The sequence below is a fragment of the Alternaria arbusti genome, assembly GCF_024043155.1.
Source record: "Alternaria arbusti strain BMP 1465 chromosome Unknown scaffold_25, whole genome shotgun sequence".
Taxonomy (NCBI): Eukaryota; Fungi; Ascomycota; class Dothideomycetes; order Pleosporales; family Pleosporaceae; genus Alternaria; species Alternaria arbusti.
This window is the reverse complement of record NW_026249965.1, coordinates 55,773-77,351: the sequence shown is the minus strand read 5'-3', so window position 1 is coordinate 77,351 and position 21,579 is coordinate 55,773. Positions and strand designations below refer to the sequence as shown.

The window sequence follows — 21,579 nt, the reverse complement described above, 5'->3', positions numbered from 1 at the left end:
GTGGCAGATATTGCCGGGCGGGCGCTCAGGACGTTGGCCAGGATGCGGTCGTTTGGGCGCGGCGGAGACACAGCGGAGGGCCAGCAGGGGCGGATCTTCTAGATTAGCGTGCAGAGCAGGCGCTGGCGGATGCGAGGGCTGCAGGCGGTGTTCCAGGGTGCTAGCGAGCGACGAGACCAGTGAGAAGGGCGAGAGGTCCACGTTCTAATTCTGTGTGGTTTGGCGTCCAGTCCAAAGTGGCGCAAAGATTATCCCAAGCGAGCGGCCCAATGACGTCTGCCTGACTGCTACCGCGTAACAAAGCGCGTCAGTGCAGGTGGTCCGAGTGGTGGTGGTTGTTTCGCGACGCCGAGTGCAGTGAGTGGATGGGAGTTTGTTTTGACGCAGTACTGAGGCAGTGAACAGGTGGCTTGTTGATAGCGACAGAGGCAATCGGGCTTGGCGGCAATTGCGCACGCAATGCTGGCTGCTCTTGTCATGGGTTCCTGTCTGGTGAAGACGAGGAAGGAGCATCCGTGCATGCAGACGATATCGGTTCACGAACAGCACTAGCAGCACAACGTTGACGCTACAACCCACGACACATGCTGTCACGATAGGGCGCTGAGATTCGCTGCCGCTTCACTTTGCACGTTATTAGGACAGCACTGTCAATTTTCCAGGCACCGTGACACAAGCTAGACTTCCTCCCGCCTCCGCGCCCTCCCCAGCGTGGCCGTGCAAAGGCCCGTATCCAAACTATGCGGTACCGGCTATACCGTCCCATCGCGATTGCCTCACCCCCTTTCGCCGATATCAATCCGTGCTCCCCCAAGGTCTGCTGCTTGCATCGACTGTGCATGGGCGAGAGGTGTCGACGTCCAATCACTCGAGAACGTGGCCTCTCACCGCCTGCTGCATCCTTACGTGACTATCGCTGCACGTCGCTGTGATACCGGTACAGAATGCTTCTCTCTGGCAATATTCAAGTGCCACGGCGCTCAGAGCCACTTGGAGCACGCAGCCATGCCGATGCTTCCGCGGTGCTCCTACCGGGAGTGCGCTGCGTGCAGAAATGATCTTGGTTCTTTGTCATAGTATTCAAGTGTCGTCTATATTGCGAAGAAAGCGATCTGTGAAATCCAGACTACCGGTAGGGCCGAAGTCGCCAAGTGACGTGTCGATGTTCAACGCTGGAAATCCGACCTCATTCAATACCCCTTTCGACCTGTCACCAAAGGATCCGTGAGATATTTGGGAAGCTTTGTCCGCGGTGAAGCTCCAAAACGACGTGATGTTGTCCTTGTTCTTCAGCGGGACCCGCTCAGCAGTAGGAGTGGGGCTCTTAGCGACCGCGTCAGCTCTCAGCACCCCATCACTAGGGCTGAAAGCGAACCTCAAGTTGCTTCTTTGCGTTTCTTCCGGCTTCTTTTTCACGGTACTAAATGCGAACGGAGACGCTGCACCGAAGAGGTCTTGCGTGCTGATCGGTGGAGCTTGGAGAATAGTCTCGGGTGCAAGTGGCTCGTCTCGCTGGACAGTAAAGGCAGAAAGAGGTGTAACGGCTGCACTGGCTGCGGCTAGTATGGGACGGGGTGTATCAAGAAGTGAGGTTTGCGAGTCCAATTGGAGAACCTCCGGGGACATCATGGGGAAGGTGCTTTGCTGAAACTCAAGCTGAGCTCGCATCATGGCGGCTTGTGTAGACCAGTCAGAGTCTCGACTAGACCGACTCGTGCGCAGTTCAGAGTTTTCATTCTGGATCACACTGGCATCTCCTTCGACTTGTGGAGACGCTTGTACATCGACCACAACTGCGTCTGTTGGATCCACCTGCAGCTCATCGTCGGCCTCGTTGTGGATGACGTCTTCTGCACATGATTTCTTGGCAGAAGGAATCTTCTCTGGCGATGAGTCGAAATTCACTACTCTCGGCTTCAGCTTGGCCTTTCTACGGGGTTTGCCAGCCGAAGAAGCCGGCAAAGACGAGGTCACGGGACCATGTTGTGCATCTGTAGGCGTGGGCGCATCCTGCGTATTTCGACGACTGGAGCGCCGTGGCTGTCCTTTTGATATCGATGCAGGTGCTTCGCGGCCAAGACGTTCTGCAGACTGTTGTACGTCTTGTCTTGTTGGCCTTCCTTGACTGCCCATTGAAGAAGTGATGATGGGTACAGTCCGTTGCGAACGTGGTGGGCTTGCAGTTGGTTCAGGCTCAGCCTGACCATGTGTATCAGCATCCTTGGCCGGCGATGATATGACCATGGAAGCGGAGGCGCTTGATCTCCACTCCTCCTGTGCTGGTGTCTCCGGAGCCGACCTCTGAGCCTGGATGGGCGCTTTTGGCAGACTGAGCCGTAGTTCTGACAGTGTTTGGGTCTGGGTTTGCGAAGTGCTATTTCGCGACCGGGACCGCGTTGGGGACGTGTCGGTGTTTCGATTTGCAGCCTTGCGCATGTCGACTCTTGCAGACTCAGGGCGGCGCAACCAGAAGGGGTTGGTCATGGGCGAGCGGTTTTGTATGCAATTGTTCGTGTTCGTGCTGAAGGGCTCTGCGGTACCAGATGCGTCATCGTTGTCGTCGGGCAAGGGCGCTGTCGCGAGCGGGACGTCGATTTCGTCGAGGCTATCGTCGTGTTCGCGGTGGTCTAAGTCGTCCCTTGCAGCTCTAGATGTTTCTGGTGACGCCATCTGGGGCGCAACGTCTTCCACGACATCCTTCCCGTTGCCTCCATTCAGCCTTGAGCTGCTCCTACGTTTGGTGGTGTTGTTGCGACCGGCAGCGACCTTCTTGCTATTGGCGTTACTTGTGCCCGCTACCGCATTGTTCTTGCCTGATACCCTCCGCTTCTCTACTATGGGCTTCGTCCACGGGTTCTTCCAGCCATTGTCGAAAGGCCCTCTGAGCGCGGCTGTGATTATGACGGGCGGTCGGCCGCGTAGGTATCGGGATGCAATCGCCTCGATTCTGCGTCGCTTTGCTGCCCTATGCGCAGGGTCTTCGTACTCCGCCGGTAGTTCTTCGATGAGGTCTTTGGGGTCGACATGGAAGGCGTCAAAGTCCAGTCCCCGCTTCAAGTGAGGATGCAAGCTCAGCGGCATTGCTCTGAAGGGCACGATCCAAGGGCCCTCTTTTGTTCATGCAACCTCTTCGAGTATAGTCCCAACATGTGACAGTATTATGTGCGTAGTGGTGACGGTGTGGTAGAAATAGGTGGGGCCAGGTCGGATGGCATGTTCGGGCGGCGTGTGTGTATCGTGGCTGCCACGCGGCGTAAATAGAACAAGGCGTGGAGGAGCTCGGGTGTCAAGCGAAGGATATCGCCAAGACAGCTGTGGAGGATCTGCTACGCCGCCGAGCAGGAATAGCCGTTTTTTGGGGTGGCCTGGTGCTCTGGAACATCGGGATAGGCCTCATCGGCGCATTGTCGCGAGGCGGGAGATCGATGTGGTTGCCGTGGTGATGACGAGTTAGCGCACTCATTATGGCCGTGCAGTCGGGACGAGATGTCATAGTAGATGCTAGCCCTGGAGGATATCGATAAACAAGTCAGCACGACTCGGCGACGCGTTGCAGCACCACTCTTGCGCCATTGAAGCCGCCGCTGCAGAAGCAATGCCGTTTGCGCTAGCATAGCATTCTTTCGACGCGCATGGGGACTCGCCAACAAGTTTCCCTCTCACCGCATCTTCAGCGTCGCCCTCCCGAGACATCACGGCCACCCGGCCTACGCGAGACATCCACCACCACCACCACCATGGCCAACACCCTCGCCTACCTCGAGGGCCTGTCTGAGGAGTGGGTTGACCAGCCCTCGCCCGACACAGGCGCCCACAATGCCCAGAGCCCGCCCGCGACGAAAACGCCCCAGAGCGCGTCGGCCAAAGCCCGCAGCCGCCTTCCCCGCATGCGGCAGTCCTCAGGCTCCTTCTCCGAGATCCAGGTGCGCAGCATCGCGAAAGAGCTGCGCCCGCCCAAGCAGCGCAATGCCCTCCTCGAGCGCAGCCTCAGCGACATCAACGTGCCCCCCGCCCCGTCGTCGCCCAACGCGTCACACGTCGAGCCCCCGCGTCGCGCCTCGTATTCGTCCTTCTCCATGTCGCAGGGCTCCGGCATGCAATTCGGAACAGTAGCGCACCACACGGTCGCGAGATCACCCACGAAAGAGCCAGGATCCCAGGACACGCCCGAGTGGAGACGCAGGCTCGTCAACGGCGAAGTCGGCTACGGCAACCAGACCGACCTGTTCGGCCCCACAGGCCTCGAGAACATCTTCCAGCGGCCGGCTGCAGGCGCATCAGACGACTCTGCCCAGCCAAAGCGCAGGCTCGGGCTGCTGAAGGGCCTCAGTGCCGTGCCACTGCCGTCGAGCCCGCCGCCATGGCCCAAATCGCGACCCAACGCGCAACAGACGGAACAAGACGAGCAACAACAACAACAAACAGACCAGGAGGGACCTTCGCAGGACGGAACAGTACACGAAGAGGGATCGTCGGAATGCACCACAAACCTCATGCCCCCACCCAGCGATCCCGTTCGAACCGTCAGCGGCCAGATAGAATACGAGAACGAGAACTTCAGTCCGGTCTATCTCACCATGACCGCCAACATGAAGGTCAGCCAGACCGCCAAGCCTACTCCCAACTTCCGAGGATCTGAGCTTGCCAACCGCCTACGCCAGATTGGATCGCCGCCACCAGAACAGTACGAGACTGAGCACGAGGAGAGTGCTCTGGGACACAGTCGCGAGGATTCATCCTTCGCCAGGCTACAGGACGAGTCGCTACCCGAAGGCCTCCCCGCCGGTACCCCAGACATGGGCGAGGTCCATCGCAATGTGGAGCTCCGAAGAGGCGGATACTCTAGAGACGGATCATTCCACCGGAAACCACTCAGCCCATCGCCGGAAAGAATAGCTGGGGCGCGACCGTCTAGCAGCCGTGCTGGCACGGCCCAGTCTAGTACCACCGCGAAGCACCCTACTCCTCCCCCAGCATTGAAGACCAACAACCCAACGACGCCACATCGTCGGCGCGAACAGTTCCTCAGCCCGGATCGCGCAAAGGGCTCTGGAAGTCCTTTGAAACTCTTCGATGCCCACGACACATTCACAAGCAACCGGATACAGCGACGACTTAGTCAGTTGGAGTACAAGTCCGAGAAGGCTTCCAGCGTGAAAGCCTCAAGTGTCAAGGAGGGCACGATAGAGTCAGCCAAGGCGGCGCCGAACAAATCGAGGTTGACTTCGGTAGAAGAGAAAAGCTTCCAGAACCCCGACCAGGATAAGTCACAACTACCCTCCAGAGTTGTGTCTTTCGGTCAGGGTCAACTGAACCAATACGAGTATTCCGGTGACTATTCGGCGATATGTTCCGACGATGATTACGATGCACATGACGATAGCGCACCTGACGCTTCGCCTTCTTCAGACATCGCACCCCCTGGCAGTCGTCCACCCTTCAAGTTCCAGCTCGACGAATCACCAGGCAAAGTGGAACCTTCAAAGGCCAAGAGGCACCTATCAAGCCATACAAGGAATTCCTCTAGGAATGTTAGTGCTAGCCGGCCAAAATTTGTACCACATCGAAAGGTCTCTGAGACAGAGCCGGAATCTTTCTCAGAAATCGTGCACGAGTACGCAGATGGGAAGAGGGGTCCGACATCCCCTTTCAAGAACCCGACGCCCAAGCGCAGAAGGACGATAACCGCGGTGGATGAGGATGAAGACGATGAGCACGCGGCTAGTGATGCTGAGGGCACAGTACAACGCTCGCACGCAGCCATACAAGCCGTTGTTGGACGTACACGACAGGAAGCTGGCCAAGACCCTTCGAAGAAGATTGCCGATTCCGAAACACTGGCCCGCAGACACATTTTGAGACCTCGGAACCCCACGCCTAGTCAACGCAGGAGAGAGGAGATACAAGCAGAGATTATGGAAGCTACTGAAGCATTCATCCTGTCGTCACCGAAGCTCAACACCATCCGCGAACACCTAGACTCGTCAATCATGTCAGATACTGACTCGGAGCGAGATCGAGCAAAGGCCGTTGCCAATCAAATTGCCGCTTTTACCTTGAAGAGAAAGCCCAACATTCGCGATAAGAACCGCAAACGATCTGTCACGACACAGGATTTCCTCGACGAAGCGCTCAAGATCATGGACTTCATCCGTACCAAAGGCAGACCAACTAGCGGTCTGGGCAGCCTTGAGGAGACCGAGGCCGAGACACAACTGCTCGAGGAGGTCAACGATGATCCTTCTAGTATGTTGACATTCGAAAGGCCCCCAAGCAAAGAGGGTCGGCAGTCTTCCTGGCAGGACCAAAGAACGCAACACATGGATGCTGATATCATGGACCACCTCCGCAAATATCAAGAGCACGAGAACGACACATTCCTGAACTCTTCAGTCAATTCTATACGAGTATCACGTTTGAGAGGATCTGCGACACCGGAAGACGAAAGTGTGGTGGTTGAGCAAGATGATATCCGGATCACCGACAATCCCAATAGGCACCGGGCCGATAGCGACGAGCGACCCAGCTCCCAGCCTCGCGGAAATAACACGCTTCTATCTACAGCTTCATCATTTGGAAACACAATTGTCACAAATGCATCACGCCGTTCCGAGTGTGTCGCGACCCTTGCACCCGAAGCGGTCGCGCATTTGATCCCTCAGCAGGTAGCCGGAATGAGCTTTGACCGCGACAAGAATATATGGGTGCGTCAGAAGAGCCCTTCCAGACAACAGCACCTACTAGAGGATGAGCCTAGTGGTATGAACGCAAGCGAAGACGATCCATTTGGCAACATTCCCGATCTGACAGTCGAAGACACCCACGAGCAGGATCACAAAGCAGGCTCTCCAGTTCGTCTTCAACCTACGGCAGAAACCATACTTGAGGACACGGAAAGACCCGGGGCCGAAGAGGACTCGCGCCCTGTGACCCGTGAAGGCAAAGGTGTCGCTTACACAGATACAAGCTCGGCGCCTTCCAAGGCCTCCAACTTCGGGTGGAGCTTCCCCAAGACTGACACACGGGCCACTTCTTGGAGCACGCAAGCTCCGCGAAACTACAGTACACACAAGATGCCCCATGCGCCTACAACGTATGCCATACCGGAGTCGGAGGAAGATGGTATCGAACACGAGATCCAGTACTTTGAAGGAAGGGACCATGCTCCTGCAAGTGTCCAACGTCCGCGAGTGCGCAATGTTACTATTTCGATCGCTGAGCACGAGGCTCCTACGCGGGACCAGCATTCCGAAAGCGCACCACCACAGCGCCGCCAAAACCAATGGGGACCATCAAGTGCGCAGCAGAGGTCAGAAAAGAAACAATCTGCTTGGGAACAGACAAACACTGTGTCGCATGGGCGGCCCAGTCGTTTGCCAGTTTTCAACGGAGATGGCGATCTGTCGATTTTGGACGATGCCCCGTCAAAGAACTATCGAATGCAACTATCAATGAACGTCGCACCTCCGCTCAGACACGAACGACGAGACACACTTGTGGCCGCACCGTCATCACCTGTCAAGGATGTTACATTCATGCTCAGCGATCTCCCCGAGTTCACCCTCAACCAGATCGACGAGTTTGACCTTCCGGATCGAGTTGTCGTAAAGCACAACGGGAGTCGATTTTCCAAGGCCCTGGAGGACCGCTATGCCCAGGGTACTGCGGAGCTCGTCAAGGCGCTGCAAGATGTTGAGCCTGATGAGCCGTATTGGGAGGATCTTCGCAGCGTCAATCTCCGGAAGAAGGACCTTAATAGTTTACACCGCCTTGATGAGCTCTGCTACTCTCTCGAAGAACTTGATGTTTCGGACAACAAGATCAATCAGGTTGAGGGCATCCCCTACACCATGCGGCGACTACAAGTACAGAACAACTGCCTGAACGGACTCACTTCCTGGACGACCCTCGTCAACCTTCAGCACCTTGACATTTCCGGCAACGACGTCGATAGGCTTGATGGTCTCGCTGAGCTTGTGCATCTCCGCATACTCAAGGCCGACAACAACAAGATCAAATCCCTCCAAGGCATCCTACACCTCGATGGTCTGATGGAGTTGAGTGTTCGTGGTAACGAGATCGACATGGTTGACTTCACCCGAACGAATCTGTAAGCATATGAACTTGAACATTCCTTGTTCCCTGCTAATCCGTGCGATAGAAAATCTCTCACAGACCTGGATATGCGCAAGAATCGTTTGGTTGAAGTGCGGAATCTGCATTGCATACCTCAGCTTCAGCATCTCAACCTTGGTATGTCTTTCCTTGCTATACTCATTGGACCAATACTGACTCTCAGAAGATGACAACGAAATCGAGGAGTTTCCCCTTCTTGATGGACCTCTGAAGCCATGCAGATTCCTGCGCTCGATTCGTATGTGCCGAAACGGAACAACACTCCTCGACGTCGACCAGTACTTCCCCAAGCTTGAATCTCTCTACGTCGACGGAAACTGCCTGACGCAAGTATCTGGACTAGAACATCTCCGCCACCTCCGCACCTTCTCCGCGCGCGAACAAATCCTAAACTCGGAATCCGACATGGAAATGTGCGCAAGCAACCTAGTCCGAAACACCGAAGTCCGCAACCTCTATCTCTCCCTCAACCCAACCTACGGCCTGCAAATCTCTTCCCACCTACTAAGTCTGCAACGCCTAGAACTAGCCTCCATGGGCCTAAAAGAACTCCCCGACAACTTCGGCCAGCTAACCCCCAACATCCGCTCCATAAACCTCAACTTCAACTCACTCGCCGACCTCCGCCCCCTCCTCAACATCAAGCGCCTCAGCACCCTCCTCCTCGCCGGCAACAAACTGGAGCGCCTCCGCGCCAACGCCATGGTTCTCGGCAAGCTCCCCACCCTCTCCACCCTCGACTGGCGCGACAACCCCCTCACCCTCCGCTTCTACGCCCCCACCTGCGAAAACCGCATCCTGTCTCTCCGGCAGAAACCCTCCGACGAGCAACTCACCAACCGCTTTGTATTGCCTGAGGGCGAAGTCGAAGCCGATGTTCAGCACTTGCAGCGATTGGACTATGAGACCCGGATTAGGCGTCGGGTTACTGAGATGATGTTGGCGAATCTTTGTAGGAGTCTGAGGGAGTTGGATGGGCTGCCGTTTGATAAGACGAGGGTGCTCGTTAAGGATGATGTTTGGGAGAGACTGTTGTTTTTGGGCGTTATTCAGAGGAAGAGGGCGGATACGGCGGTTGATGAGGGGAAGTAGGGTGGTTGTATGCATGGAGTAGAATGCATGAGCTTGGAGTCGCGGGGACCTGGGAGGGAGGTCTGGGAATTGGCGCACGTTTTGCATAGCGTTTTGGCATGGCGTTTTGCATGATCATTTCAGAGCGGTCGGTCTCATTGTTTCTCGTTCGCGAAGCATTTATACTTGAGCATCTTCTAGGCGTAGGTATATATTCTTGGACCTCGCACGCTTCACTGCGGGAAAGCGAGGATTAGATCTTTTAATGACGGGATGAGGTGCATTTGGTAATCAAGAATAGTCTTTGCATATTACCTCCTGGACGCATTTAGATGCAGTGACGACACCTTGACATCCATAGCCCAAAGTACCACTCACAGTCATCATTGCAAGCGAATCATGACGATACGAGCGCGAATATAAGAAGAAGACACTTTGACATGGCTGCTGAAAGCTCCAGGGCTGAACTTGGCAGGCAGGTCTTCACTAGATTTTCATAGAGAGTACGCTCAGGATCTATAAGCACATAAAGTTGGTGTGTTATCAAAAGGGAAGTTTCAAGGTTGCTCCTGCTGTAGAGGTGATCAGCATCCCCGCGCTCCACTAAACGACTCCGCTGAGGCCCGTGCCTCCTGCGTCAAATCGATCCAGGCCCCGTGACACGTGGGCACCCATGAACTCGAAAGATCATCACATTGAAGGGGTCTTTGTCCATCACACCATCAACAATGTCTTCCACATCCGACGAAGACAGAGCGGTGCAACTTGCCGAGAAGGCAAGTGAAAGCACCCAATCAGGCGATTTAACCGTTGCAGCTCGGTACCTGCGTGAAGCTAGTACGATCGCACCCGAGCATCCGCGGATCAAAGAAGCATGGCTTGCACTGAAAGAAGAGGAGGGAAAGAGCGAACTACTGGGCCACTGTCGAGCCTGGGTCATCAGCAAAGACGAACACGATGGCGAAAAGGCACTCAAAGCGATCCGGACCCATGGCCTGAAGCAGGACGAAGCAGAACAAGCAATGGCCATCCTCTTCGACTTCAAAGGCGAAGACGACATCCTCGACCAGGTCTCAGGCGAACTACTCCAGAGCCCCGGAGCCCAGACGTGGGTTGCCAAAGCCATCCGCGAGCAGCCGACACGCATCTACTACGAGATGTTCGAGCGGGGCGACGATTCCATCGACGGCTTACTCAAAGTGTGTCTCAACCGGGCGGTGTGGCCCGACGACGAATCATTCAAGACGGGGCATAGAGATATCTTCATGCTGAGTTTGGCGATGATGATGGAGGAGGCGCTTGAGCATCCTGAGCGTGCGATGAAGGGGATCGCGCAGCTGCTTGCTCATTATGCGGAGCATCTTAAAGGGATTATCGATGCGGATAGTTTCGATGTTATTCTCACGTCGCTGGATATTCGACTTCCTGCTAGTCTGCGTAGTCAGGCTACTCTTGCGAGTATCAAGTTGTTTGAGCTTGCACCGGAGACAGCGAGCGAGTTGATTTCGAAGTTTGTTACGCACAGGACGAAGAAGGGGGAGGCGAATGATCTGGTTATTGCGTTTTCGGCGGCTGCAGCTATCTTTCCGGTCGCTGTCACAGCTGCTGCTGCGCTATTCCTCACAGACGGCTTTGTCAGCACGTTGGTGTCAAGGGTTCAAAGCAAGAAGTCGCACAACCTGGAGCAAGCTACTCTGGAATTAATCAGCGCTGCCTGTGTCGACAAGAATTGTCGAGAGGCGATCAGCAAGAACTGCAGAGAGTGGCTGGAGGACGTGGTCGCAGAAAGCCAGAACAAGAAGCGTGCCAACTTGGCCGCGCTTGTCCTCGTCAAGCTAGGCGAAGAGCAACCGTCTGAGGATGCACCAAGAATCGTGAGGGCAGAAAAAGTAGACCAAAGTGACCTGATCGCCAGCTTCAAGTCAATGGTCATAGGCGGCGACACATCCTCAAAGCAAGACTCAGTCGAAGGACTCGCCTACGCCTCGCTCCAACCCAAAGTACGAGAAGATCTTTCCAAGTCACCAAAGTTCCTCAAACGCCTTATCGAAACCATGAGCGACCCTTCATCACCCAAGAACATCGTATTCGGCGGCCTGACAATCTTCGTCAACATTACACAGTACCTGCCTTTACAATCCGAAGAGGAAAAGCGCATGGCCCAACTCAAAGCCTACGCCAACGTGCAAAAGCCATCGACCCCTCACGTCCTCCTCAACGACGAAGACGTCGCCATACGCTGCAAGCGTGTACTCGACGCCGGCGTCGTCCCCCTGCTGGTGCAAGTCTGCAAAAAAGGCTCCCCATCCATGCTCACGCAAAGCAGTCTAATCCTACTCTCCCTTTCCAAAGACACAAAGTCCCGCGGCACAATGGCGCAACAAGGCGCAGTAAAACTGCTCATTCAGATCCACGACCACATCTCCTCGACCAACGACCTCTCAACAACCGGCACCACGCCCTTCCCTCCCGCCGCCCTCCCCACAACAGCCCAAGCCCTCTCCCGCCTCCTCATCAGCATAAACCCGTCCCACGCTTTCAACGCCGCACTACCCAGCGCATCCGCCATCCGCCCCCTCCTCAGCCAACTCACACGGACTGAGTCTACGTCTTGGCAACTGCATGCCTTTGAAGCGCTCCTCGCACTCACGAACCTCGCTTCTCTGGATAGGAATACGCAGGACCATATCATTCGACAGTCTTTCGACACGGTTGTTGATGATTTGCTACTTAGTTCAAACACGATGATTCGGCGTGCGGCTACGGAACTCCTTTGTAACCTCATGGCTTCACCTGTTTGCATCTCCAACTTTGCGGATGGATCGCCGCGGGCGAAACATAGACTTCATCTCCTACTTGCTATGACGGATGTCGACGACGCTGCGACGCGATCAGCGGCTGGAGGTGCGCTAGCGATGTTGCTGAGTGTGGATCTTGCGGTTGTCGAGTTCCTCAAGCAGGATAAGAGTGTGGAGTGGCTTGTGGGCTTGTGCAAGGATGACGATGAGGGGATTAGGTATCGGGGGATTGTTTGTCTAAGGAGTGTGGTGGATGTCAAAGAGGGGGTAGAGGTTTGTAAGAAGAAGGGTGTGGTGGAAGAGTTGAAGGGGGTGTTGCAGGGGAGTAGGAGTCAGGAGGTGCTGGGCGTGGGGGTCGAGACTATGAAGATATTGTTGGGGCAGTAGGTTGGGGTGTGTGATGGATGGATGTGATGACTTGAAAAGTATTTAGCTCTATCTTGTCATTGAAAAAGCCCCTCGCGCCGCGCGGATACATTGAGTCTTGTCGCATCAAAACGCTCATTGAACGGCGAGACACGTTGTTTTAGTCGCTTGTATTGCGATGACTGTGAGTGGCTAGTCATCCAAGGGTCCTCACTGATGCGTACCATGGTCGCTTCTAGTTTTCAGTCATGCTTGCTCCGCGAACCAGGTATTTCTTCGCAAGTTGCGCCTATGTGACTCATGGTCTATTGCTACCACCTTCGTTTTATTCTGAGCTGTTCCAACGCATAATCCATTGAATACCTCTCGCCCGCCAACAAACCCCCCCATGATGGCCCACCAACGAGAGCCCAGAATGGCAAAGATAAACAAGAAACAGAAGCAGCGGATTCAGGCGCAAGAAGAAGAGCTAAGCCTTGAGACAGAGCAAGAGTCAAAAGCGCCGGGAACACCGCAGTACGACACAGCAAGCGACTCAGAATCATCAGAAACGGTTAGGTATGCACCTACAAGCGTTCTAAAGCTTGATAGCTTTGCATCACCAGCTACCACCAAGCTTCGAAGGAAGATGTGGCTATCTTTGACTGCTCATGTCGAGCTTAGCAAGTTACTAGAGGCTGCAAAGAGTTCGAGCGATCATCATTTCGATACATGGTCAAATCCGAAGACTTTGAGAAGAGACCCAGAAATAACACAAGACGAATGGGAGAAAGTAATCGAGCAACAGTACCAAACCTGGCATAACGATATCACCACAAAGCGCAGTGCGGAAATCGACGCGCACCATTGTACCATCCGCCAGTGGCAAATAACCGAGGAGCACGGTAGTATGCAAAAGTCGGAAACGCTGCGTTTCATAATGCATGCCGAGACAACTACAGCCCGCCTCCGCAAGCTGCTCGTCATACTGCGAGACTTCAAGAATCAGATGAAAGGAGAGTACGTCGATGCTCACCAACAGACCGACGTCACCGATGTTTCATACATTGGCTCCATAACCCAGCGCTTAGTTGAGCCCTACCAATCACCCCAAGTCCACAAAGCATGGTACAAAGGTCCCGACGGCCGCGATCTCGATGCGTCGGAGAGGTTTAAGAAAGATGCCATCGACTGCTATAGTAGATTTGCTGATGATTCAATTTTGTGGTGCCCTGTCGCACGAGGATACTCGGGTGAGGACGAGCTCCAGGCCGTCCATCTAGTGCACTACAACACCGGAGAACGCGCCTGCGAATACCTTTTCGGCAAGGTAGCCAACCACCAGGGCCACTTGATGGACCCGTCGAATAGCCTCGTGCTATCCGAAACATTCAAAGACGCCCTCGACAGGGGTCAAATGATCATCGTTCCTGCTTGTCTCGGTGACATCGACCCCGAATCCGGCAAGATAGTAGATGAATCCGACACAGAGCCGTACAAGATACGACTGCTGGATTTATCTTGGAGGAAGAGTCCATCGGGTGAAGACAGCAACCGCTGTCAAGCGCGCAATTACCCGATCGATGGACGCATCTTGAAGTTCAAAACCGATACCCGGCCAAAGAAGATGTACCTGTGGTATCGTGCGCTCACAGCCATCGCAATGCGACAGCGGTGCAAAACACCGGGCTGGGAACACGATGTCGAAGCTCTAGGCCACGGTACATGGACTTCACCCGGTGAATCACTCCGGCGATCCACCATGACTGCGATTATGAAGCACGTTGGCTTCATCGATGACCCTGAGCCCATCTTAATGCTTGGACCTGCATTAGAGGGAGACGCCACAGAAACTCCGTACGACAAGATGATCGCCGATCGCGTGGCCATGATACTCGATACAACGCATACAAACTGGCTTAAATCCCGTCGCAGCGCTTTTGCGCGCATGCACGCAGGCAAGAAGGTGGAGATTGATTGGGAGGACGAGGATCAACATGAAAAATTCGCGTCGTGGGAGAGATGTGTTGATTATTATCGCCGACATTGAATTAGCGTAACAGCGTAGTCGTTAGTGTTGAATAGGGCTTCTTTCCACCTCGTCCGAATTCGAGAGAGAAGGAATTTATCCAAAGAGGGCTTCCTCATGGACTTTCTCATCGTGTGATACGAACAGAACATTCTGCTTACAGCAACTACGCATGGCAAAGGGGCATTAGATGTGCGCAAGAGCGATACTGACACATTCTGCAAGAAATGACAAGCAACCCATCACGACACTCAACTATAAACACGTCGCTGCTTTCAGTCTGAATTAAACGAATACTACTTCAAACTCCTGCCAGATTGCGTAAAAAACGGGGTATAACTTCTAAAAGATGCCAACAAACACATACTCCGATACCGCAATGCCGACAGACTCCCTGTGAATGCGCGCCTTGCCCATTCTCCTCCCACCATCTCAACCCAAAACCAGAACCTCATCCTTACGTCGCACCCCCAACAGCAATCTTCTTCTTCACGGCCCTCATCTCCCTAACCGTGCCCTCCTTCCCCAGCCCCCTCCCCATCTCAACAACAATCATCCTAACAAAATCCTTACTAAGCCAATAACTGCTATGTGCACCCAGCATAGTCAAATACTGTATCTCCAGCGGCCCACCACCGTACTTCATGTAGTAGTCGATCTGACCATTATCGTTAAGCAGATACGCTCTCTTCTCCGCAATCTCCTCGCGCGTGAAATTGTGCGTTTCAAGCTCGACGTTGCTGGGTAGACGGATAGTGGTGGGTCTGTCGTTTGCGGCGTTGTTGGCGGAGGTGGACGAGCGGAAGGGGTTAAGCGAGGCGAAGTAGGAGGTTGAGGCGGAGGGGATGGTGGTTTGTTTGAGCATTGAGGCGTAGACGACGTCGACGGTGGGGTTTATGCGGCAGGCGACGGGGTCGTAGGGGTTGATGATGTTGTAGATGTTGTCGACAGCCAGGCAGCCATATGTGCCTTGCTCGCCGGCGATACCGGGGGCCGCGTAGGAGTCGGCGCCGGGTTTCTCTTTGTCGCGACGAGGGAGTAGGTTTGCGTTCTTCATGAGGAGGAAGAGGCCGACGGGGCTGCCGCAGACGAAGAGATCGGTTGTGTTGAAGATGAATTGGTCTTGGGGTAGGTCGGCTTCGGGGAAGGATGGGTCGGTGTATTGCGGATCGACATAGGTTGGCTGTTGGCTGAGGATGTCGATGGCCATCACCGAGCCGAGCGAGTGGGCGATCAAGTGCACACGGCCGTACTCTGCGAACCCAGGGTTGTTCTGGCACCACAGACGGTAGATGCGGTTCGCTTCTGTTATGCAAGCTGATATCATCTTGGGGTTGTGCATCGGCGAGAGGTAGTATGGGATGTCGAGCATGACATCGCTAACAATGCCACGTACCGAGGGGAGCGTATCGGGTGTGATGTCTTTGAGTGTGTATTTGTTCGCAGATGGGTCTTCAAGCTCGGGAGCCTCGGTGTTATCGACGTCGAGAGATACGCGGTGTCGCCAGTTGACCTGCCTTGTGTTAGTATATTGATCGAGAATTACTGCGACGGTGACTTACTGGCAGACACATGACACCCCCCATATCCTTCCGTAGATGCCGCTTGACATCCGGAGTCCCAAGCTCGACGTTCATCTCTCTTCGAAAGGCGTTCATCGCGTGCGTGAAATGAAACGTCTCCATTCGTTCTGACAGCTTTTGCCCAATACCATGTATGACCAACACCAGGTCTGACACCTTCGGTCGTTCTGACTGTGCGAGGTCAGGGTCCGACTTCTGCCTTCGATACTGTGGCGCGCCACCTTGCGATGACGAGACACCTTCGCGTGCTGCTTGTGCCTTTGGCGAATTCTTGTTCGGGTGTAGCTTGTCCCAGACGGCCTGGTCGAAGCCGCGCACTACGTGCACGCCGATCGCTCTGCCCTTGCGGATGTAGTTCGCTAGTGGTCGCCGCCCGTAGTAGTCTGATGGTTGGAGTGCTGGCTTGAGGATGAAAGCTTCCTTGTCGTTAGAGTATATCACACCCGCTTTCAGGTACAGGCGCTTCCTTCCGTCGGCACCGTATTCCAGATCTCCCGCTGCTTTGTGGTCTGGCCCCTCTGGACCTGTGGAGATATCGATCAAGTCGCAGGCATTCTCTACGGTTTCTTTGCGCTCCTTCTCCGGGTCATCGTCCTCTTCAGGGAGGGTACTCTGAACGAGACCTGCTGTTTGCATCATCTGCTGCGAAGTCGACGGCCTGCTCTCTGCTCTCTTCGGCCGCTCGGGCCAAAGGTGGTGTAGTATCTTCATCTCACCAAATGCACCGACTTCGACAGCACTGTTGAGCTCGTCCGTCCATGTCTGCGTCCAAGGTCTCAGTTCGATGTACCCAGCTTCGAGCATGTTGGCGACTTCCACCTCGACAGGCATCATGCTGTCTTTGTAGAACCACGTTCCTCGCACTATCTGGGCGACGTCGCTGAGCGGCGACCAGTATATAGGCTCCATCCGTATTGACTCTGTGTCCATGACTACGTGATGCAGTCTTGAGACTCCCACGGGCACCTTCGCGGATGGCCCCGGTTTCGGCTTGGAGGATTTTCGCGCGGGCGCCTTGTCTTTGGCCGTCGACAGAGCAGGTTCCATGTCGTCATCCCACTTGTAGCTGTCCACTTCGTGTATAGTCGGCCGATGGCCTCCCTCCATAGGCGCAGGCTTCCACGACTTGGCCAGATTCCCTCTCGATGGGGCTCGGATGAACGGGGTGCCGGTCGTCGCAGGCTCGAGGGGCGATATTGGGCCGGGGTCGTAGGCCTTCAGCGAGCCAGACATGGACTGGCCGTAGCTGCCACCACCGGAACCGGGTGTCTTCTTGTCCACCAGCTCGGCAGACCTCGAGTACTGCCCTCTGCTCGATGACCGCCCAGACGGAATGTCTCGTCCCTGGATCGAGCCTTCCTCGCTCGAGGCACTAGCGCCTCTCTTCCTCTTCAGCCGCTCCACCGCCGGGTTGGTCGGCGTACCGCGTCCCGTCGCATCTTTCTCCCCAAACTCCTCGGTGTGCTTCAAGATCTTCTTCCGCAGCTCCAGCCACGACTCCTGGATGGCTTCGTTGTCGTATTCGGAGAAGGGCCGCGGTGGCACTCTCTTCGCAGTCGACGTGCCCGTGGGCGGCGGCGGGAGCGGAGACAGCGGGTCGTCTATAGCGAGCGGCGACGTGTAGAAGTAGCGGACGGGGATCGTGGGCGGGGCTTCGGTGTTGTGCAGAACCTCACGAACGTACTGGTTCGCGCGAGACGATAGTGTGGGCTCGTTGCCTGCCATGACGTCTGGCGTGGTTTGGTGTGGGCGTGAGCTGCAACTTTTAAGAGAAGCAGTCGTGGAAGAATCGCATCATATCATGGTGCTAGCGTGTGTTCTTTCCCTCACGTGTTCATGTGAAGAAGACAGCTGGCATGGACGCGGTGGCAGCCTGAGGATGGATGTTGTTCCTTGTTGTTCTAGGGCGGTATATTTCCGATCACCATTCGGAGCACTGACGCAACCGCCGCGCTAAAACCGACGCGTGCCTCGACATGTGAACAGCCCTCCGTCAGCCGCCTCACCCACCAAACTTATACACTGAACATCCACGTTTGCGCGAAATTGCGCCGAACCATCCGAAGTGGCATGTGCTCTGAGTTGTGCACGCAAGGTCTATACCGTTATTTCACAATGCCAACGATTCATGGTCATCGACTTACCTCACACATCGTGACCTTACCTGGACATTGGACATGGCACCACATAAGTATTTTCAAGCAAACATTCTCACTAACTCTCTAAGCAAACCATTACATTCACAGCAGTCTGAGCCAAAACCCGCACAGCAATACCACCATGTCATCCACCACTACCATGACCATATCATCAAGAAAGGTACGCAACCAGCGTAACACGCTGTGCGTGTATACCCCCAAATGGCTACCATCGCCTCAACCCTTCATAAGGAGCTTCGTGGATTCACCAAGAAAGCTGGGCACCACGCTGTGCGTGTCTACTCCCACACCGCTACCATCTCCCCATCCCTTGGTAAGCGCCTTCGACGAACCACCAAGAAAACTGGGCACATACGCTCCAAAACCATCACCACCACCATCTCCCGGACCTCTAGTAGGCGTCCTCGACGAGCTCACCGAATTCTACGATGGCCAAATCGCAGCGTGGGAAGCCAAATGTAATGAACAACAAGCCTGGCTGGACCAGGCTTCCGAACTCATCGCCGAGTACGAAGAAGAAAGAATTGCTGGGATGGAGCATATCGGCTTCCTGACCAAGTGTCTGTACGCGAACGAAAGAGCCCTGACGCAGTGTTTGTACGCTATGACGCTAATAGTAACGGTACTGCTGGTACGCTGAAACTACCAAGTAGAGGAAATGTCCGAAGGGAGAAGATATCCAAAGTCACTACTGCTGTTACCGTTAGGCAAGACCTCAAGCCGAGACAAGCCATAAAAACGGAATACCACGTTGACGGTTAGCAAGGAACTACCTATACACGCTGCCGGAGACGACGCGCTTGTTCTCTGTGGTACCGCCAAAGGGGCCAAGCATTGCGAAAACGCGCATACAGCAGAGGAACATCTCGGCCACCGGCTTGTGGATGAGCTGAGATCACGACAGGTTCGTGACCAGCTCCGAGACACGATTGTCGTGGTCTTCGAGACTAAGGCTGTAGAAGGGGAAAGGTGATGACCAGGAGACGAGGTCTCGGGTGAAAGAAATCCAGTCTGATGGTACATGGGCGGGCCCATATATGTAACACTTTGGAGACTAGAGTAAGGGGTGCGCCCAGGAAAGGTACGAAGGTATCGTCGGAGTAGCATGAAAGATGACCTGGATTGCCTCAGGCGAAGATAAATATGACGATTCGTGATGATATAAATTATGGGTATCTTTGTTACTCGCACACGTACTTTTGCCCCCCAACTCCCAAACAAATAGAGAAAAAAAACCACATTTCACCTCCAACTCTGATTCCGCCACCCCAGCCCAGCCGCCCCCCTCGCGGCTAACCACTCACTCTCCGCCTTCCCACCCCGTCCCCCAAGCAACGCTCCAACATCAACCTCCAACTCCCTCCAAAGCGCCTGCTCCACCTGCACCCTAAACTCCTTATCTTGACCATGACTCCCTAGCAACACGATTTTCCCCGGCGGCACACCCAATCCGCCCACAGCATGGACAATAGCTTCCTGTAGCTTCGCCCAGAACTTTGCGCGGGGGGCTTCGTAGACGGGGAGACTCCACCAGCCGAGATCGTTTCGCGCGACGTAGTTGATCATGCGGGAGTGGGGGGTTGGTGGTTTGATCTTGGTAGGGGAGCAGCTGGTTTCGTGCATGCTTGCGCTGAAGGAACTGGAGTCGAAGGCCAGGACGAGGATGTGTTGGTGTTGGTGGGGGAGTGTTGCGGAAGCGCATGAAGCGTGTTCTAATCCGGCATGTGTGGCGTATGCTTCCGAGTATATCGAAGGGGTATCCTCTGATAGAGCGAGGCCGGCTGATAGTAAAGCGGTTTCAAAGTCCTTCTCATGGGATCCGTAGAAGGGGAACGTAACGGCCGATGTGATATTTGTGATTGGGTGTCCGAGTTCATTTTCGAGGGTTGCGTGGACTTTTGATAGGAATTCTGTGAGGATTCTGCTGTCGTTTGGAGAATTTGATGAAGTGTGTGGTGTCATCCACCGCGACATTAGGTCTATGTATTCGGCATCTCCGGGGATTTGGGCCACGTCGATTGTTGTGCCGTTTGGGTACCGCGCAGCTGCTACTGCTTGTGATGTTGTGAAATGGACGCCGATGCTGGGAGGCGCATCAAGTCCTTCCGCGCTAGTGTGTTTGTCGAGGGGTTCTTCGACAATGGGTATCTGGTGGTGGTATCGTACAGCTCGTGCACTAGCCAAAGGCACAAGCAGAAGAAGACCGACGAGTTTCATTTTGAATTCGTGAGATGAAGATTGTTACAAAGAAAGAAGAGAGCGTAAGGAACCGACTACAATGAAGAGCGGACCCGAGTATTCGTAGGATCAGGTGCAGAAAGAAAGGATGGCACAGCGTGAAAGAGCGACGGTGGTGAGTAAGGAGTAGTGGGTGAAGAAGCGGCAACGACAACGGCAGTACGCTCGTCGTCCCCTCACTCCATCAACGGGGCGACTCCCGACGCCTTATAGGAGTCGTCCAAAGACATCCGATCGTACCGTCAAGGCAAAGAGGATCCGAGGTTCTGGTCAGGGACTTGTGGATCCGCCCACTGTTCCGTGGGCACTAGGGGTATACGAGCTAGCCCGGCCTGCGATCGGTCCAACCTAATGGCTTCAAAGAACCCCTCTCCGGGTCCCATGCAGGACAAAAAACGCTTTCCTGGGTCTCGGTGACCGTGTCTTGGAACCCTCCGTTGGCACTCAACATCCCGGACAGCGAGCGAACGTGGGCGCGTAACATATGTTGTGAAGCTGTTGGAAGCGCGCTGTGGCCCAGGTGTCAGTCGGCAGGGACCGAAAATAGAAACTCGCCCAGACCCGGCACGCTCGGCACTACTAGAAGCTTGTCCTACCCCTCTCTCGTACTTTTCGCTCCTAGCTATGGCAGAACAAGACTCGGGCTCGCCTTGGCACATGTATTGATTGCTCATATCTTCTCCGCAAACGGTTCTCCTTCGAGTCAACTACCTGCCGTCTCATCGCGCACGCGATTGCGATACGAAGGGGCGCTAGAGGACCCTGACATGCGCGTGATACTCGCGTTATACGGAGCAAATACGCTGCATCAAGATTTCTGTATAACATTAGGTGCAGGTATCGTAGGTCTAGGTGCCTCTTATGAGTAAAATCGAGGAGCGTGGTAAGGCCCAACGTCTGCTCGAGCATGTACAGGAAAGGTTCTTCGCAACTATCGATAGGCGTCCTGCCGTTGCTGCCACCATTGTGTGGCGCATGTTAAACCCGACAGCGGGACGCGTTCCGTTAGCTGCTCTCACGCGTCGTTCAAAGCAGAAGGTACAAAGGAGCTCATCCCGTCTGAGCCGTACTGACTATTGAATGCGCGAAAAGGATACAATCGGTAAACTTCATGCAATGTGCGGAGTGCATACTTGAACATTGACACATCTTGGAAGCAGACGTGCACGTTCGTGTATTGCTACACAGAGCGCTCGTCTTCAAGAGTTCGTGCCTAGAAA

The 21,579-nt window shown here is 54.7% G+C and overlaps 5 protein-coding genes across 5 annotated transcripts; 3 read left to right on the top strand and 2 right to left on the bottom strand.

The window, feature by feature from the left end:
* Window positions 1-1,080: 1,080 nt before the first annotated feature.
* Window positions 1,081-3,081, bottom strand: J4E86_010755 (uncharacterized protein; the record flags this gene model as incomplete). The annotated part of the gene is made up of 1 exon (XM_051451251.1): window positions 1,081-3,081. One exon carries the CDS (start codon window positions 3,079-3,081, stop codon window positions 1,081-1,083), a length of 2,001 nt encoding a protein of 666 aa, XP_051297538.1.
* A 656-nt stretch (window positions 3,082-3,737) lies between these two features.
* J4E86_010754 (uncharacterized protein) lies at window positions 3,738-9,228 on the top strand (the record flags this gene model as incomplete). Its single annotated transcript, XM_051451250.1, has 3 exons — window positions 3,738-8,110; window positions 8,162-8,253; window positions 8,303-9,228. The coding sequence occupies 3 exons, from the start codon at window positions 3,738-3,740 to the stop codon at window positions 9,226-9,228; spliced, it is 5,391 nt and encodes a 1,796-aa protein (XP_051297537.1).
* A 707-nt stretch (window positions 9,229-9,935) lies between these two features.
* Window positions 9,936-12,392, top strand: J4E86_010753 (uncharacterized protein; the record flags this gene model as incomplete). Its single annotated transcript, XM_051451249.1, has 1 exon — window positions 9,936-12,392. The coding sequence occupies one exon, from the start codon at window positions 9,936-9,938 to the stop codon at window positions 12,390-12,392; it is 2,457 nt and encodes an 818-aa protein (XP_051297536.1).
* Window positions 12,393-12,762: 370 nt separating this feature from the next.
* On the top strand, window positions 12,763-14,400 carry J4E86_010752 (uncharacterized protein; the record flags this gene model as incomplete). Its single annotated transcript, XM_051451248.1, has 1 exon — window positions 12,763-14,400. The coding sequence occupies one exon, from the start codon at window positions 12,763-12,765 to the stop codon at window positions 14,398-14,400; it is 1,638 nt and encodes a 545-aa protein (XP_051297535.1).
* Window positions 14,401-14,836: 436 nt separating this feature from the next.
* Window positions 14,837-17,687, bottom strand: J4E86_010751 (uncharacterized protein; the record flags this gene model as incomplete). Its single annotated transcript, XM_051451247.1, has 2 exons — window positions 14,837-15,892; window positions 15,942-17,687. 2 exons carry the CDS (start codon window positions 17,685-17,687, stop codon window positions 14,837-14,839), a joined length of 2,802 nt encoding a protein of 933 aa, XP_051297534.1.
* Between the last annotated feature and the right edge of the window lie 3,892 nt (window positions 17,688-21,579).